The 19208-nt window shown below is 43.6% G+C and overlaps 1 protein-coding gene across 1 annotated transcript in view; it reads left to right on the plus strand.

The window, feature by feature from the left end:
- Positions 1-19208, plus strand: part of OBSCN (obscurin, cytoskeletal calmodulin and titin-interacting RhoGEF) — a 175186-nt gene that overhangs the window by 137589 nt on the left and 18389 nt on the right. Inside the window, exons 99-106 of the mRNA XM_090143262.1 lie at positions 12966-13178; positions 14817-14940; positions 15191-15324; positions 15624-15736; positions 16553-16721; positions 17144-17225; positions 17860-18060; positions 18881-18941. Of these exons, the coding sequence (XP_089999388.1) occupies positions 12966-13178; positions 14817-14940; positions 15191-15324; positions 15624-15736; positions 16553-16721; positions 17144-17225; positions 17860-18060; positions 18881-18941 (1097 nt within the window). The remainder of the gene's footprint in view (positions 1-12965; positions 13179-14816; positions 14941-15190; positions 15325-15623; positions 15737-16552; positions 16722-17143; positions 17226-17859; positions 18061-18880; positions 18942-19208) is intronic.

Raw genomic sequence — 19208 nt, forward strand, 5'->3', positions numbered from 1 at the left:
TGTATTACACCAAGCCAAACCTACTATCATAACTGAGATTCCGTTAGTACAGTGGTTTACGGCCCTGACCTGCAGCCAGTGATGGTCATCAGACCAACACTTGGGGTCTCAAAAGCAAAATTCTTGCCATTAGGTTTAAAATCCTGGTATGGAAATTTGCAGATCAATTGGAAAGATCAAAATCAAAAGGATGGAAACCACTGAACTAAGGGATCCCCTGACTTCTGCCTTCAGTCACACTTGGTTTTTGCACTGAAGTCAACGGAGAGTTGCTTTAAAAATCCTCTTTCTGTGGATATTTGGAGAATTTTAGACACTTTAAAAAATGCAATGCAAAGAAGATCTGTCTCTTTGACTTCAAGTTGACTGTCTGCTTTGTGGCCACCCGCCTTGCTGCTTAACCTCCATCCAGCAGATCTGACCCAGTGTGGGCTGGCGTGCTCTAGCATCCCTTTTTAACACGTTGTTATTGCAATTCCCTCATCCCACATTCACTAACTTGTTCATTTTCTTTTCCCAATAAAAACCCAGTGTTTCTGAAAAGTGCTGCGTTTTCATCTGGGCAGGCAAGTCTAGAACAGTGAGTAGTAGGGGTAATCTTCATCAAGTGAAGATAAACCTTAAAGAAAAGTACCTAAAAATATAGCACAGTTACAGCAAGGCAGCAAATATCCTTATAGCTTTCTCTCAATTCTCATGCAGAGCTTAGGGCAGATTCGTTACCCAGTAGTCACCATTCCTGGAGGTGTTGGTGAAACACAGAGATGTGGCACTGAGGGACAGGGTCAGTGGGCATGATGGAGTGGGCTGGGGTTGGACATGAGGATCTCAGAGGTCTTCTCCAACCTTAGTGATCCTATGATTCTACCTGGCTTTTGATAACATCCCTCTTGCAAACCACATATCCTGGGGCTCTCAAATATAAGACTGCTTTAAGTGCAAAGGAATGCTCAACCTCCCATTTTAGGGAATTGATTTATGCCCCCGAGTCTCCCATATTGCAGTTGGCTTTAGCATTTCATGTCAGATTTGTGCGTCCCATGCTGTGGGTTCATCTCTGAGATGTACGCACTGTGCAGGGAAATGGGTTTAAGCTTTAGGGAGTGGGAAAAGTAGAACTTCAAGTTTGTAAGAAAGGCCACATTGGAAACCACCTTTCAACCATTCGGAGCAACCAGAGCCGACTTCCATTCAGACTTAGCCTAAATGTTCCATAACTCACAAGGCACTGATTGAACGCATTAACCAAGGAGGAGTCTGGCCCTACAGAAGCACTGGCTGACCCTAATGCTTACAGCTTTTAACCTGCTTCTCAGGGCCTCCTGCTTTGCAAAGCTGTTTTCCTACAATGCTCTCAAACAAGTTGAAATGATAAATCCGGTGCTAAAATGGATGCAGAATATTTTCCTCTCGGGAAAAGAAACCCAGATTCTCTCATCCTACTTTCATGTGGTTCTATCCTTTACAGAGGGCTGCGTAAATCCTCCCTCAACACCTCAGATACAGCACATACAAAATAGATGTGTTCTGCAGTGAACTGTGAGTCATCAGGACCCACTTGATAGAGGTTGTTTACAACAGAATTGAATCTCTTGCTTTTTGTGATTTTAGGGATATATATTTTTTTAATTTCACTTCGAATTGTACCAAATGGAAATGACCAGAGCTGCTTGATTCTAGGCTGGCTAGAAGGCTGAAAACCTATTTCTGGAAAATTATTTTGAGATTAAATTAAGTTTCTTAGAAACTTTTGTAACTTATTCAAGAAGAGGTAGGGCTTGATGTTATTTTTTATTTTTCCAGATACCACATAGGTTCAGTAGTTCAGAATAGGTTCTAAACAGTCCAGTTCTGTGTCTCAATTTTATTCCAGCAGATAAATATTTATAGATATTAGGAGGAAGTTTTTCACCCAGAGGGTGGTGAGGCACTGGAACAAGTTGCCCAAGGAGGCTGTGGATGCCCCATCCCTGGAGGCATTCAGGGCCAGGCTGGATGTGGCTCTGGGCAGCCTGGTCTGCTGGTTGGCAGCCCTACACATAGCAGGGGGTTGGAACTGGATGAGCATTGTGCTCCTTTTAAACCCAGTCCATTCTATGATTCTGTAAGTTGGGGACCTGCTGAAAATCTATTGGCTCTTTACATGCTATCTTTTGTAGTTTCAAAACCGTCTGTTTGAACAAATATTTGCAAAGTCATTGAATCTTCTATCATTTTTTTTCTATATCTTGGCATGCCTTACAAGATTCTAGCTCAGCATGGGGCAGGGCTCACAAAAACTGCACACACTAGAACAAAAGGGAAGGAGCAAATGTAAGTGTGCTACAGGGCTACCTCGGGGCTTCCTACAGATTTTTGATGCTCATTTTCTGTTCTGATGATAATGATTTTCGTTGTCATTGTTGTCAGCTGGGATTTTGCATCTAGTTCACAGTAGGAAGTGTTCAGTGTTTGGGGGAAACCCTTCAAGTAAGTGAAATCACAGTTGGAAGCATTTCAGCTCTCCAGGATTTCCCATCTCAAAGCATTTCCAGGTTTCTTAGACCATCACTACTTTATTACAGGGAAAGGAAGGAGGTAAAAAATGCAGTAACTTGTCTTCTCTGTTTGGCCTTCCAAACAAAAGTCAGGATCTCACAGTAGCAAAAAAACAACAGTTTTTGAAATGTTGTTCTCAACACAGTAGTTATTAGCAAATCTAAAATACTCAAAGAGCATTTGAGTCCTCATTCTTGGTCATAATCACTAAACGTGATGCTGGAAATAACCACAGAAAGCATGGATGGGATGGTACAGGCATTTTTTTTTTTTACTCCAGTCTATTTTGATTAACTGAGCAAAGTTAATTTCATCATTTCAGCTTTTGCCTCTCTTTAACCCCATGCTGTTCATACTGTTTTCTTTGTAGTCACTGAACAAGAGACTAAAGTGCCCAAGAAAACGATCATCATGTAAGTGCTGATTATTTTTTGTTGTTTTCTGGTAACATTTGTGTTTTGCCTTGCTGCCTCTGCATGATCCAATAACAAGCTTGTGTTTATTGGCCATGCAAGTGTGTTCGCCCCTATTCCACCAGATCTGATGGTATTTTGTGTTATGCAAAGTGACCACCTGAAAAATCTTACTATCCCTTTCAAAGAACATTGCAGCTAGGCAGAGCACAGGCCAAATTTTTGTTAGGATACAACATGAGAAGTAATTCCACTGAATATTGCAGGAGTTGCACAAGAGCTCAAGAAGGTACAATCTGACTCAGAGCTTTGAAATAAACCAACGTTAGGAACTGGGTACTCAAAAAGACAAGCAAACATAACAAATACAGCCTACAGTGTTTTCTTTGTAGGAGCTCATCAGCCATTGAAATCTTTAAGTATCTTCTTGGTTTTAAGTAACATAAGCAAGAGCATAACTGAATTGTATGATACTGGAAGACTGTACTTACATGTTAGGTTGTCAGAGCTCCCTCAAGACATTCAACTTTGTCCTTGGGTAAGTGCTTTCCCACAAGAGTCATAATTTTGCTAAAACCAGCCCTTGGCTTGGACATGACTCTAATAGTTGCCTTTTTTTGAAGTAATTTTGTTAAATGTTGAGGCTGATTTGTGAAACAACAGCTAAAATATGACTCAGGAAGTGCTTTATCTTTCCTTCTATTATTTTCTGTGATGACTATCAGTTATCATCCATGTCCATCTGGAGCCAGTGGTCTGTATGAAGCCATGGCCCCAGCACCCAGTGGCTTCTACCCTGAGCCAACAAGTAGGCAGAGAACAGGAAGGTTGAACGAGGCTTAGGTCTGCCTTTGACTAAATTCCTCAAGTTAACAATTTGAGTCATTGGCTTTGGTTAACCTTCCAAATATCAGAAAATGAAGGTGCAGGGCTCGGATTTCCATTGGGTAGCAGAACAGAGACATACTTCTTGATACTGCATTCAGAAACATCCCAAGAAAGTCCTGAGCAGGAAACAATCTCTCTCAGCCAGACCATGCTTAGTAAATCTTACCTTTCTACATCTCTGCACCTGGAAATCACGTGGAAAAATGCTTTTTTTCACATCTCCCCTCAGTAAGCTATTAGTAGCCCTTCCCCCTTTGTGATTTCAGATCAGAAGCAGCAGCATTACTATTGGTTGATTAAATAATATCAAAATAATGCAAAATACCATCAGATAAGCTGACTCCTAAATTTCTAGCACGCTGCATTGGACAGCTCAAGAACTGATTCCTAAATTAAGGTCTGCAGCCCCAATAAGGTTTGGGTTGGTACATTTATATGTGGGATCTCAGAAAAAGGTTGAGAGTTGGACTAGATGATCACAGTGGTCTTTTTCAGCCCTAATGGTTCCATGATTCTAAGGGAACTTGTCCTCCTTTTGCTGGTGGGATGGGGTCATGAGCTCATCTGGGAGGCCCTCAGCTGGAATGAGGGTGCTGATGGAGTATGGTTTGGGATCAGTTTGTTAAGGGCACATTGCAACTTTTAAAACATAGTGAGCAGAGAAACAGAAGCATTTCTGAAATTACCAGGAAATTAGAAGGAAATAAATTGACAGATAATTTAGAGGCAAGATTGAGCAATGTCCCTGTAAATCCCAGAGCCAAAAAAGCATTGTAACTTTACAATGTAGAGCTAAGTCTAATGCAAACACAAATGGGTTCATTCATATCTGTATCAGGAGGGACTTGGTTTTGGATAATTCAGAAAGGCACTGTGGTCATGATGAAGGCTCTGCAGAGCAGTGTCAGCAGACAAGATCAGCATGGGAAGGCAGGGCAGAAAGGTGATGGTAACTTGTGGGAAAGAGCAAAGCAGGAGCAGATAAGCCTAGTCAAGTTAGGTGCTGAGGCTGGTGAGGGAACTGAGAAAAAAGAATAAAAATTACTGTTTTGTATATAATCACTCCTTCCTGGATCTGGTGGTTGTCTTTATCCTTCAGTTCATCCTATTTTTTTTATTATTGAAGTATCTATTTCTTCGAGGTAGAATGAAAATCTCAGGGCAGAAACAAAATCACCTTTCCTCTTAGCTCCACTGAAGCAGCCACCTCTGTAGCAGAACATCAGATTCCTTACACTTGCAAATCAAACTCTGTCTTTACCTTCAGTTTTTTCCATGTAAAAAAAATGACACACACACAAAAAAATCTGCAGGAAAACTACATGTTCAACATATAAATTAAGAACGTTAAAATCTGACCTTGGATATTCCTGTCCCCAAATGCATTTAAAGTCAGTTTGCCTTGGGATGGGAGTAGACAATCATCCTGATGCAAGCAGAATATATCAATGCACAGGCGGTGAGAAATCCCAGCCACACTGGATACCTCGAAAAATATAAAGACCAGCAGAATTACTCTGAGAAATAACAACTAGGCATTCCACATTGATCTGGTATTCCTATATCAGTTGCTGATAGTAGGATCAGGCTGTGTCTGGAGTAACAGTACTATGAAGAGTAAATATAATATATTTTGGCATGGGTGACTTTTGCAGGAAGTATTCTTTCCTGGCTTCCAAATGCTTAATGCCCTTTTAGCATTACTATTCTGCCTGTGAAAAAGAAGATCTCTAGCCTAAAAAGAATCTTTAATCAATAAAATAGAGATAAGATAGACTTACTAAAAGAGAGGACTTTACTGACCCTACTGTAATAAAATACATTTTACCATTTTGTTTGACCAAGCTTAGATCTTAGCCATGGACATTTAGGAAATAGGTAAACTAGAGTGCATAAAACCTTTGGGTGCAACTGCTATTTGGGAACAAAGTAGGTATTCACTGCAAGCATATGAGATACAGTAGAGTCCAGAAGACCATTTCTCATCTGGACGTATGTTTGTGCATACAAGGAGGCTGAAGGAGCTGGGATCCACTTTAGGCAAAAAGGATTTGGCTGATTCAGCAAGTAAGCAGTGATGGGCGTGTGGGCGTGTGTGTTGTGTGTGTATCCATCCCAAAATGACATGCTTCACTCAACTCTGGAGTGCTCCTAAGACTAACCCCACTACAGCACCTTGATCGACACTGGCATGTGCAAACGGAGCGTGGCTCCCCAAAAAGTCTTGTCTTCCTGCCAACTCCATTTCAACTCTTTCCCTCATCAGAGAGGAGACAATAACTACTGTGGTGAAGAGCCCAAGGCAAAGGGGAAGGGTTTCTCCTGCCCGTTCTTCTTCAGGCCATTCACCTTCCCGCTCCCCGAGAGCGGAGCCAACTCCAGAGCCAGTTTTTGTCTCAAAGATCAGGCAGCCTGTCCACAGGCATGAGCAAGAGGCGACCTCGAAGTCTGCTGTCCCCGTGCTTTATGTCACAGAGCCAGAGGACAGGCAAGGAGCAGCAGCAAGAGAGATCACCGTGGAGACCAAGATGGAAGAGCCAAAGCCCAAATGGGTGGAAGTGGAAGAAATAATTGAATTCAAGGTGAAAAAATCACCAAAGCCTGCAAGGAAAAGAGGATCTTCCCCAGTAAAACAAGAAAAAGATGACTCAGGGGTGTTAACATTCACTTTTCCCAGCTCAAGGCCGACGCGTTCCCCAGATGATGATCCAAATACAAACAATTCCAACAATAAATTGGTGGAACAGTCAAAAACTTCTTTGCCCCAAGAAAGTCTCTCTGAAGTCAATATCCAGCCTCTGGTGTATGCAGCGGATCAGGAAGGACCTCAAGGCAGCAATGAAGACAGGAGCTCCCCATGTGAGTCGGAACAGCTAGGAAATAACTCCTGTTCTGATTGTGGATCTGAAGGAAGGAGCTGCCCCCAGGAAACAAGTGAGCACTGTGGGGCAAGGGTTGCTTCCCCACTCCTTGCCTGCGGGGGTGAGCCTTTGAGCTTCGGGTTTGAGACAGCTGCGGCAGATGAGCATGGACATCTCTTCTCATCGGTGAGGCCAGAGGTTGAAGAAGTGGATGAGCTAGACACATCTTGGCCTGTTGAAGAGGAGATGCCCCAAGTGGTTGAAGATGTCCTTCCAGAAGAGGAGAATGTCATTATAATTGATGAACCAGAGGAAGCACAGGCGGAAGACATCAGCACCCGGAACCTCAAAATCTTAACCCACAACGGCAAAATGTTGACTTTGGAGGATCTTGAAGATTACGTTCCAGGAGAAGGCGAGACCTACGGGTGCGACGATAAGAACCACAAAACAGACAAACCCTGCGAGATCTCCGTGCTCCAGACAGAGATCAGCGAGCCCACCATCGGAAAGCCAGTGCTGCTGAACCTGGGGAGACCCGTGGTGTCTGAGCCCAGGCAGAGGTTTTTCAGCACGCTGGAGGAGCACATTCCAGGGAGCGTGTTCGTCTCAACATCTCGACTAACTGGTGTGCAGTCCGTAGGCTCTTCCAACATCTCCATCCATGTGAGTGATGCCTGCATGGAGGTGAAGCCTGGGGTGCACGCGGCAGCTTCCTCTGCTCCCTCCTTCACTGTGAAACCATCTTTCTGCACTGAAGTCCAACTCTCGGCAGACAACGGGCAGTCGAGCTTTAAAACTGAAGTTTCCACGAGAACCCTCAGCTATGGGACTGTCGGTGAGCCCGTCACGTTGCACATCAGCACAGAAGACCTCTCCCAAAGCTGAGCAGAGACAAGCATAATTTTCAATGCAAGAGGAAGCAGTGTTTTAGAACGACAACAACAACAACAACAACAACAACAAATGATCACAGTTTTTGTGGGTGAGGGGAATTGGTGAGAATGATAAAATGATGACAAGGTAATGTGTACGAGGGAAAATCTTTGAGTGAAATATATTTAACTATGAGCTTTTCCAGTCTTAAAGGGAACACGTCTGTCAGATCAGTTTGCAATTGTAAAAGCTTTGATCGAGGTGAACATATATCATTCCATAGAGGAGCTGCGGGGGTAGGCTTAGAAAAAGCCTGATTCTCCTACCTGTGACACAGATACACGTGGATAAGTGCTTTTTTGTTCACGAACTTAAGAACTATTTTGAGTGCAGATCTGCAAATGATAGCATGGCAAGGAAGTGAAAGAATCGACGCTTTTCAGCATCCTCCAGCAGCAGCATGGGAGGACTGTTCCCTGCTAACGCCATCTCCTGTCACCGCGTGCACTGAAGGTTACAAAGCTCCACACTGCTTTGACTCTACACTTCTGACACCACTTAGCTCCATCAAAAATGTCTTCCTAAGCCTTTCAGCGTGCACAGTCTGGTTAAATTATTATGAATTTCTGATAGAGGAAATACTGCATTTGCACAGAGGGCTGCTCAGACCTTCCAGCTGAAATCCTGACTTGGCTGAAGTCGGTGGTCCCAGGGCTCTGACTTGAGGAAGCCAAGGATTTCATTGCTCTCTTCCACCTTAAGAAAAACTACAAAAAAAGGCCGTTTTTAACAATGACTGCTATTTTCAAGTCCACAATAGGTGTAGGTTTCACTTTTCTGCATACTAGCCTAGTGGGTTTATAACCCATGTATTTTAAAAGATAGGTTCATTTAATGTGCAGCAGGAGATTAAAGAGCTGCACAAAATGACTTCTGCAACTATAATCAAATGTTAATGCATACAAAGAACCACAAATGTGGTCTTTGTCAGCATATGTTATTGGAAAAATAATCTGGTCTATTTGATCTCCTGCTTGTGCCAGTGGTGAAACTTTACCGTTAATAGATGAATGTCTCCTGATGTGCTAGAAGGAGTTCACCATGGATCTGCAGCAAAGTGACAGGAGCACCAAAAAAAAGGAAGAAAAAAAAAAAAGAACAAAACCAAAGAAAACCACAAGCAGATCTTTACCACAAATGCCTGGTTGAAAAATAAACTGTAATAAATTGGGCTGCTTGGCAGCACTGCCAGTTACAATTGCTTCGTGTTACTGAAGCAGTGTTTGTTGGATCCCATTACGGAGGTCACCTTGCTGCTTTCAGATGAGTTTCTCTGCAGCTTTGCAGCCTGCTTGTGAGGCTCAGATGCACTGGGCATGGCCCATTCCTGTTGGCTTCACTAAAAAGGATATTGCACAGAGAGCTTCAACACATTGCTCAGCCCTGGAAAGAAATTATCTGAAAGGCCCGAGCAGTGGTCCCAGTTGAAGTCAACTGGAATTTGTCATTGATCTCAGTAGGACCAAGCACTGGCCCTCTCTATCCGATGGAGCTGTGGGGTGAGGAGTCCCAGCACCTTATCCCTACTGAGTTGTGTGGCCATGCTGTAATAGGAAATGTTTTCATTTAGGTGGAACAGAGAAACCAGAAATGCTCTCAGATGCAGCTTCTAGCTGGCATGAATAGAGAGGACGAGTGAGTTATTGCCTTGGAAACGTTGGTGTGTGATGCCCTGTCTCAGTGTTCCCCGACTAGGTAATATTGTGAAGCTTGTTCTGGAGTCCAGGCAATATTCCTGCAAACAGGGACTGAATTTACAAGAGGTGCTTGTAGAAAAGAATGCATTTTTTTTCTTCTGTGGCTGAACCTTGATCATATGATGACAAAAACGAATGCATTAATGCATTTCTCAGCCTTTTGCTTTTCGAGATCCATCAGGATATCTTGTGTAACGCCATGTGCACTACCCTCAAGATAGAGGGACTTTCCTAGTGATTACATGCAGTGAAAGAAATGAGACCTCTTTTGTGTTACTCTCCTGTTTTTCATAAGAGCTCCTTGGTTTATACTGCTTGTTTTATAGGTAAGCAATGTAATCCGTGCTTCGTTCATATACCGCGCTCTGCATTGGAAAGCAACAAACAATACAACAGGGAAATCCTTCTGAAAATGAAAACGTTTTTGTATCAGGCCTGGTTCCGATCTCAGCTCTTCAAGTATCTATCCAGAGTAACTCCACAGCAATAGGTGGATTTCTTTTGGATGACAGTTGGGCAGGATGATCTTGGAGGTCTTTTCCAACCTCTGTGATTTACATAGGCAGTGCTGAGAAAGGAATTTGCTCTATAGTGGTCTTTTAAAGCATACCCTTACCCAAAAGATAGTAAAGAATTGTGAAAAGATGTGGAGGTTCTATCTGATGTGGTTGATGCTCAGGTATACATATTTTTAAAGAAGCTGGAAAACTGCAGTTCTGTTGGTCTTAGAAAAAAATATATGTATTCATTAGCTCAAAGAAATTAACATCTGCTTACACTTTCATTTGAAATCTCAGCAAAAGAAAATCAATCAAAATGAATGTCTGAAATCTATTGTGGAGCTCTATTCACAAAATGAAAGGTTTCTGAGCAGCCTGCTACGTACACATTGAAAATATTTTCCTAGAGATTAAAAATGATGCTTGTAAGTGATTAAACTGTGTAGATAACTAATGAGATGTGTGGGGGTTTATTTCTTGTAGACAAAAACATGCAGCTGTTTTAAAAATAATAATAATACAAGAAATGTTTTACCATAATTCCTGCAGGTAAATGGGTATTAATAAAGTGGAAACTTCAGTTTGCTTGAGATTAAAAAAACAACAACAAAAAAAGAAATGCAAGATGCACTGTTAGATGCTGAGTTGATATCAATAAATGTCTTGCATCGGCTGTCTCTAAACTTGCTGGGTTTCTGTGTTCTCTGTTCTCTGCACCTGATACTCCATCATCTCATTAGCTTCTCTCCTCAACTTAAGCAGGAGCGTATCTGCAGCCCAAGGACAGCAATGCATTCAGGTTCTGGCTGCCATTTTTATAGACAGTTCCAGAAGAGTTGAAATGGAAGAACCTCTTTTGATGGACATTTCCCATTCAGCTGTAGGAGCAAATAATTTTGAACAGTTTTTGCCTACTTGGGTCCCCTGAGGCTGATTTGGAGACTCAAAATCCATGAAGTTCTTTTGGTTTTTGGTATTGGCTGAAGGAGATGTGAGGTGGAAAGGTTCATGGTCACCACCTTGGAACTGATAAACAGGCTGTGCATTGCAGATGTGTCATCATTACAGGGTAAACCTGATGTACCATAGCTAATCTTCGTGCTCCTCAGGTCAGCAGCTTGGATTATAGCACATAATATCACTAACTAGGGAAGAAAGCAGTGCCATAGCAACACAGAGGAGAAGAATCCCACGTTGTCTTGTGGACCAGGAGTGTTTGAGAACCTCTTGCCTCAGTAGTCCATAGCGAGCTTATTACCACATTTGAACACAATGCCACAAATCCAAGTTAAACTGAGTTATATTTTCCCCTTGATAGATAGTAAGGGTGTTTCATGCCTTTCCAAATAGCTCTCTTGTTGGCAGCTGCCCAGCTGGTAGGGCAGCACAATTGGAACTCCAGGAAATCCAAGTCTTTAAAGATCTTTCCACCCAGCCCATTGCTAATGGACACCAATGGGGCAGTATGGGACACGTGGTGTGAGCAAAACTTGTTTTTCCCATCAACAGCCCCACAACAGAAATATTCCATCATCATGGAGGGGACAGTGAAAACAAAACAAAATCTAGAATGCCCTGGAGGCATTCGAGGCCAGGTTGGATGGGGCCCTGGACAGGCTGATCTGTTGGTTGGCAAACCTGCCCATGGCAGGAGGGTTGGAACTAGATGATCTCCAACCCAAGCCATCTGATGATAATATGTCTAGAAAGGGGGCTGACCCAAGCAAGTTTTCCTGCTAAGCTCTATCATGGGAATTTACTTTCTCAAGGCTGAGAAAGAAGCAGAATTGAAACAGAGCTGCAGGGCATGCTGTATGTGAATGGCATGAACTGAGTCAGAAGCATTTGTGTGCAAGTACTTTTTTTCCAGCAAGCTCCCAATTGCTCTCCCTGCATCTTGGCCCACAGGCTTGCAGATCTGTGCCCACTGGCACTTCCACAACACCACACATAAGGCTGCTGCCTACTGGGAATCAGTTCCTGGTATGGCTAGGAGTCATTTTTTCTGCTTCAAGAATATAGTCGGATTTATTTTTTCTTCTACTCATGGAAAACACGTTTTTATATACATGGGAAGTGTGTTTAAAATTATAAAGGCTTGGGCAACCAGAATGGGGTGTCTAAAGCAGAGCTTTTTAGACAGTTGTATCATGAACTGCACGTTTATTCAAGTTTGTACTCTTTGTGACTATGATGAATAGTTGTAATCTGATACAGGTTTTGTCTTTCTGTGATGGGTGTTTTAGCATCCTTAGATATCTCCTGCCCCTTTGTTGTGCCTCATTAAGAGTTGCTTAAGGAGTGCTGAGCAGGAGATTGGATAAGATCAGCTCCTGAGCTCCTTCCCCATCTGATTCACCCAGTACCCCCACCTTGGCCTATCTTCTGCAGTGCTGACTGGGGATGAGTGTGTGCTGTTTGTCTCCTGGGTGTCTGTTCTGCAGTGATGCGCTCGAGAATTTATTTTTGTTTGGAAAGCTTTGTCCTTCAAAGCTGTCATTTCTTGAGGCAGAAATTACATCTTCCTCTACAACACTTCTCTGTGCATTGTCATTGAGCAGTATGGAATACACAAATGACCTTGCCTTTAGAGCTGGCTTGCAGGAGCACCATCAGGTGCAAATTTGAAAGTTTCAGGTGTCACACAAACCTAAATACCACAAAGTAGGACAAACACATTCTCCTGCAAGCAGTAGCTTCAGGGCCTTCTGTGCCGTCCTTCCTTGCAGGATCAGGGAGCAGCAACCCTTCTTCAAGGGGCACTGGTGAGTCTGGTAAGTGCTCACTTCCCCTTCCCTGAGATAATAGCATCCTCCTTGCACCTAGCCTCTGTGTGTGTGCAGTGCATCACCACTGGCTTTGTTTCACTGACCCCAGTGGAAGTATATCTGCCCAACCAGACCACGTAGGGTTGAGCCAGGAAACAGATCCCTCTTTCCACTGTCTGGGAAGTGTCCTTGTCCTGGTGGGATTTGTGTCTGTCTGAAGTCTGTGTGCCTGTCTCCTTATTGTGAGCTCTAGGAGAAGGGGAAGGACGCGATGACAGATGTTCCATCTGACTGCAATGGTTTGCATGCTGCCACTGTTTTCTTTTTGCGCCAAAGAGAGAAAAGCAGTTCTTCTTGTCTGTAGGAAAACCATCCCCACAGTCAGAGCTGGAGACCTCCGTCCAGGCCTCCCTTTGGCGTGCTGATAAGGAGATCAAGACAGCTCTGAAGAAGCTCGTGGACTCAGCATCACTGCTTGTGACTCTTCCCCCGGACACACCAGGAGGTGACCATGGAGCAGTTGGGCCTCTGCTGCTCCATGAAGTCAGCACCCAAACCCAGGCTGCTGGGGGGCAGGGTAGGTCTGGAGTGAGACTGGAAGATAGTGCATGGAGATTGATAGAGACAAAAAAGGTTGAACACAATTACTTCCCCCCTATCCCCCCCGCGGTTCTCTGCTTCATTGTTTTTTGAGCAGTTATGGGTTGAAGGAGGACATGCAGAGCCAACAAAACATGGGGCTGTGGGATGGGGTTGGGTTGGGTACAGCTTTGGGGCAGAGCTTCCTGGAAACAGGAGCTTGAAGGCTGTGTCTGAAGCAGAGTTTGGTTCATCAACTGCCCAAAGTGAAGAAGGAGAGAATTTTTTCCACATGTGGACTTTTAGCCTTTATTTTTTACTTTTTTTCCTCCCTTTTTCCTTTTTCCCTTTTTTTCCCTTTTCCTTTTTCCTTTTTCCCTTTTTTTCCCTTTTTTTTCCCCCTTTTCCTTTTTTCCTTGCTTCCCTTTTCCTTTTTTTTCCTGACTTGTTTTTTCCCTCGTTTCCCTTTTTTCTCTCTGCTGCAATCATAGAAGTAATTTGGTTTTGGATGTGCTGAGGTGGGGAAGGGCTCTTGATTTTCTTGTTGCCTGCCAAAAGCAAGCTGGAAATTTGAAATCCCTTTACCAACTGCCAGAGAATGTACAGCATGTTGGGCACGACAAGTTCCCCTGCAGTTTCTTGGCCCTGAAGTTGAACAGACCCCTCAGCCATTCAACTGATTAATGCCAATGATGTGTGTCACAACGTCTTCAGGTTTCACATTTGTGTTGTTTTTAAAGCACATGAGCAAGATGCAGCCCTGCTGCTCTCCTTCCTGCTTCTGCCACAGCAATTTGTCCTCTGTTTGTGTCAAGTCAGAGTATCTGGCCTCCACCAATGCAGACCTAAAAGGACAACATCACACAGCCCACAGCCCTCAGACTAAAGATGTGGTCTCAGAAAAAAAAAGATATTTTTGCCTAAAGCTGTAGGAGAACAGAAGCATTTCATGAACTTAGTCCAAAAATAACTGCTTAGAAATGACAGGGCTTTAATTTTTATTTTATTTTTCTCCTTTTTCATGGGAAATCATCCATGCAAATAATCCTGTGGTGAAACAGAATGACTCAAAAATCACCAGAAGTAAAATGTGAAATGGATTACATCTTTAGTCTCAACTGCAGGGAGAACAGAGTAGTGAAGGAGATGGTTCTGCAGTCCTTTCACTTGAGGCAACTAATTAAGTTATTAATAGGGGCATTATTCTAATACGATGATGACTTGACAGTCATCTCATTAATCACATTTGAGTGAAAAGAAGGCAAATATTTTGATAGTGCTGGTAACCAGAAAGCCCAAATCCATTTCCCACCCAGTTGGGTCTTTGACCCTATCTGCTTCTTGTTCCCACTGACCACCTATCCTACCTGTGTCTGCATGTGTTTTCTTATAGAAAAAACCTGTATTGCCAGTCAGCACTGTGTCCATTCAGCCTCTCTGCTGTTGTTCAAGGCCTTTGCTTTATACGGTTGTCTCAAAAGGGCTGAATCCTCCTCTTAGCTTCAATGATTGCACTCAGCTGAGGTTAGAAAGATTCTGACACAAGACAGACTAGAAATGGCTTCACAGGTTTGCTCTGGTTTTCAGATGTGCCCTCATAGCTGATGTGCCTAACTTTCCCTATTTCTGCTCTCAGACAAAGCACAAGGGCAGATTCCAACTGAAGAACCAAGTGTACCAACGCCCAGCCTTGGTCTTTCCCATGAGGAAGCATCTACTGGAGCTGAAAGCACTCAGGAGCGCACTGTTCCCATTTCCAGGTAAACATACATTCTAAAACAGATTTTCCTCTGTAGGGAAGCTAGTGGTGACTTGAACTCATTCTTGTCTTCTGCACTGCACAAGAAGGATGTAAAATATTGGAGAGAAATGAACTCCACCAGATCAAAATTCTTCCCGAATTAATTTTAAGTAGATCTTGGTTAGCCTGGTGGTTAAACACATAGTTCAGTGTAATCCCATAGATCTGCAGTTGTGTGACTGTGTCTTTTCTCTTGGGCTTCATGACAGAATGCCACCGGCTGCGGGGACAGGAGACTGGTACAGGAGAGAAGGGGATGTGGTCTGGGACGTGCACAGTGAAGTCTATATTGAGACCACGGAAAGAACCCGTGTGTATAAGACTGAGGAGAAGACCCCAACAAGTAAGGAGGAGACTTGTCTCTATTTCTCAGGTCCTGTGATTATCATTGTCTTCCCCGTGGCTTTGTTTGAAATAATTCATCTTCTTCACCAGTAACTGTTTATTAAACAAAAAGTAACGTAGAAGCATGAAGAAGCCTAAAAGTAATGCCACCATAAAGAAATAAACCCAAATATATCGCTGTGATATCTCTTGATTTGAAATTAAGCCAGTGTCACACCCTGGGTCTGGAAATCCCATTAGAGTCACTGAACTTACATCAACAAAGTCATGGTACAGCAAAGCACTGTGTCTCACCAGGTCCTCCCTATATGCAAGTGACAATAGAGGATGTGCAGGTGAATTCTGGGGAGCGTGCCAAATTTCAGGCAGTCATCGAAGGAACCCCTCCACCTACTGTTCTGTGGTTTAAGGTAAGGAAAAAAGTGTTCCTGTCTGAGGATGAGGAACACAAAAAGGGCTGCAAAACAGCACTTCAATAGGGAAAACCTTTTTGTTCTGTCATTCTACACCTGTTACACTGAATCTTATCTGTAGATGTTTGTTTTGTTTTTTTTTTTAAGTTAGCTGCAGTTCTCCCTGGATCCACCACACTTGAATTTTGCTTTGTAATGGCTCCAGTGTCATTTGGGCTCCTTCCACAAGATCATTTTGGGTACATAAATAGGCAAGAAGGGAGGTTGGTGTCTGTCTGAGAGCCACTGGGCTGTGTGCTGTCATTTTTAGTGTCAGGAATGGGATTAAGAATGGTTTACTCCAATTGTCAACATGACTTTCAGGCTCTGTATCTTTTCCATACTTACTTGGTAAACTGAGCAAGGTCAGTAAATGATGCAATAGAAAGCATGAGAAATCATTTATCATTTCCCAGAATATTGTTTTCCCCCTCAAATATTGCATCACTGTTAAGTCAATCTGTATTAGATTTCATCTGACATCTTCCTGCCCAGTCAGCCAGGTTTGGTGTGCTGGAAAAGCCAAAGAATGAACCTCATCACCTGGGGATCCCCCCCCAGCCCTCATTCTAATGTATGGGCTCTGAAATAGAAATGTTGTATAAGCAGGAAAACATTTAGCCATGGGTCTTCTTCAGCAAGCATCTCGTTAGTGACTTTGGTAGATGGAAGGTATGCGTTGTAGCTCTGCTCTTCTTTTTCATTTCTTGAAAAGAAGAAACGTCTGTTTCCATCTTGGTTTTCCAGTAACAAAAAGGGGTTCCATTCTTTCAGGGCACTGCGCTGCTGACAGACAGCGTTAGGCTCCATCAAGGGAAGGCAGGAACGACGTATTTCTTAATCCTGGACAACGTTGTCTCAGAAGATGGTGGTGTTTATACCTGTGTTGCCAAAAATGCAGGAGGAGAGGTTTTGTGCAAAGCGGAGCTTGTTGTACATGAAGGTAACCCCATTCCTTGAGCTGCGTGAGTTGCTTCAATAACCTCTGCAGTGTGTATTCTATCATCAGCTTCCTTTGGTATCTGCCACATGTTCCAGCTTAGCATTTGCATGTTAGCAGTATGGCATTATCCTGTATAAAGGGAAATCTTCTAATGACCTGCACAGAGAAAATGAGTTGGGTTTTTTTGTTTCTTTTATCTCTACTTGAGACTGTGTGATGAACTGGCACCATGGGCTGCAGGAATAAGCATGGCCATGCTGCAGTGATCACGTTGGCAAGCTGTGTAACCCAGCAGCTCTACCAAACTCTGCAGAAGTTTACAGGAGCCCTGTACATTTTCCTGCCTTTAGCTGTCCTGCAATAACTTTGTACACCATTAGCGATCTGAATATTAACCTTCATATTTTTCTTCATTTCCAAAGCTAAGAAAGACCAAGCAGCAAAGAAAGTGGCCACACGGAGAAAACTCCATTCCCTGTATGAGGTTAAGCAGGAGATTGGAAGGTAAATGGATTTTCCAGCATCCAACATTTTCCAACATCCAGTTGCCCACCCGAGCTGCCAAGCAGCGGGAACAAGAGGCAGAACCATGAATAAATCCAAGTGGGAGATAGCCCCAATACAGAGGAGCTGGGAACTCTGTTCTGAAGTTTCTGACAGGGTGGGAGGGTCCGTGGAGCCCACAGATCACTCCGACTGATAAAATGCTTGGGGGCTTTGAGGTCGCACTGAGTGACGTGGCCTATGGTGATCACAGACATGGGCTGATGGTTGGACTGGATGATCCCAGTGGTCTTTCCAACCTTAATGATTCTGTGGATAAGTGCCCATGTATGGCTCTTGGGCAATACTGAGCTCAAAAGACCGCAGCACCGTGTCCATCCAAGGGATCTGAGAGCATCAGCCTTTGTCAGCACACATCTGGAATAGGTTTTCCTTCATTGGGAACTCGCTGCTTAATTTTAGAGACAGCCAGGAGAGGGCAATAGCAGCTCACACAGAGAGAAATCAGAGCCGTGTCAGGATGTAAGCCCTGAGCAGCAGGAGGTGTCAAGGCTGGGGCACGGAAAGGTCCTCACCCGCTGTGCGAGGGCTTTGAAGTGGGGCTGAGCCGGGTTTGTCCTCTGATTCTGCACAGGGGCTGCTTCAGCTTTGTGAAACGAGTTGTACACAAAGGGAACAGAGTGTCATGTGCTGCCAAATTCATCCCTCTGCGAAGCAAAACGAAGGCTCGGGCGCATCAGGAGAGGGACATTCTGTCCTCGCTGTCCCACGACAGGATCACCAGGCTGCTGGATCAGTTCGAAACGCGGAAAACCCTGATTTTGATCTTGGAGTTGTATCCTTTTCTGTGCTCCTTCTCCAAGGAGGCTGGAAAGTAATGGGCAGAAGTTGTTTATTAAATAGCTGTGCTAATAAGCAATTTTTAGCTTGTGCTGAGGTAGCAGAACACACCCAACCGTTCCCCACACCACGCTATAGCACAGCTCTGTGTGTCCTCACTGAATTACTGTGTTTCTGCTGTCGTAGGAAAAGCCATAATACCTGCATATATGAGTGTGAAAGCTCTTTTCTGGAAGGGAAGGACTCTGTTCCCAATGAGATCTCGTGAATTCTGCCCTCTGTTAGTTGAGACAAAGTGGCTATAAAGTAAAAATATCAATTTAGCTTCTGGATGCTAGGAACCTCCTGAAAAACAGAACCTGAGGCTCTCCAGGCAAGCAGGTCTTCACACAAACACCATTAAATAGGACACGTTTCAGAGCAAAACAGCTACTTTGTAGGTGAGAAAGGAAGATGAGGTGCTGGGACTTGGGAGAAGAGATGAGCCAGCACTGCAAGCTGGAGATCCAAATCCCCAAACACAGCATTTGGTCTTTTGGTTTTGAGGTGGTAGCTTTGCATAAGGACTTGGAACAGCATGGGCAGTGTTACTGGGAGATCAGCATGAGAAAGGCCAGCCTTGTCCTTCTGGGAAGCAACCACGATCTCCTTGAAGCCTTGAACGTGTTTCAAGAACTGTGGAGATGTGGCACTGAGAGACGTGGTCAGTGGGCATGGTGGGATGGGTTGGGGTTGGACATGGGGATCTTAGAGGTCTTTTCCAACCTGAATGATTCTATAACTGTGGTTCTGTTTTATCTTAACGCTGTTGTGAGATGCTCCAGCGAAGAGCTCCTCGACCGTTTATTCAAGAAGAGTGTGGTCACTGAAGCAGAGGTAACCTTCCTTTCTCATTTCAGTGTCCAAAGTCGATGGGAACCACCTGATCCTTCAGCACAGAATAACATTCATCTGCATTTTATATTTCCAATGTGAGAAATATATTTGAGTTAGTGATAGTCTGTCTCTCTATATCTTCATTTCCTTTGTCTCCATATACCCAACTCCCTCTCAGTCTCCAAAGATCTGAAATGAAATGATGGTTTCTCAGATAGTTTTTGTTATTGTTATTATCATGGTTTTTTAAATATTGGGTGCTCAAAG

The sequence above is a fragment of the Phasianus colchicus genome, chromosome 6 (assembly GCF_987193195.1).
Source record: "Phasianus colchicus chromosome 6, bPhaCol1.hap1.1, whole genome shotgun sequence".
NCBI lineage: Eukaryota > Metazoa > Chordata > Aves > Galliformes > Phasianidae > Phasianus > Phasianus colchicus.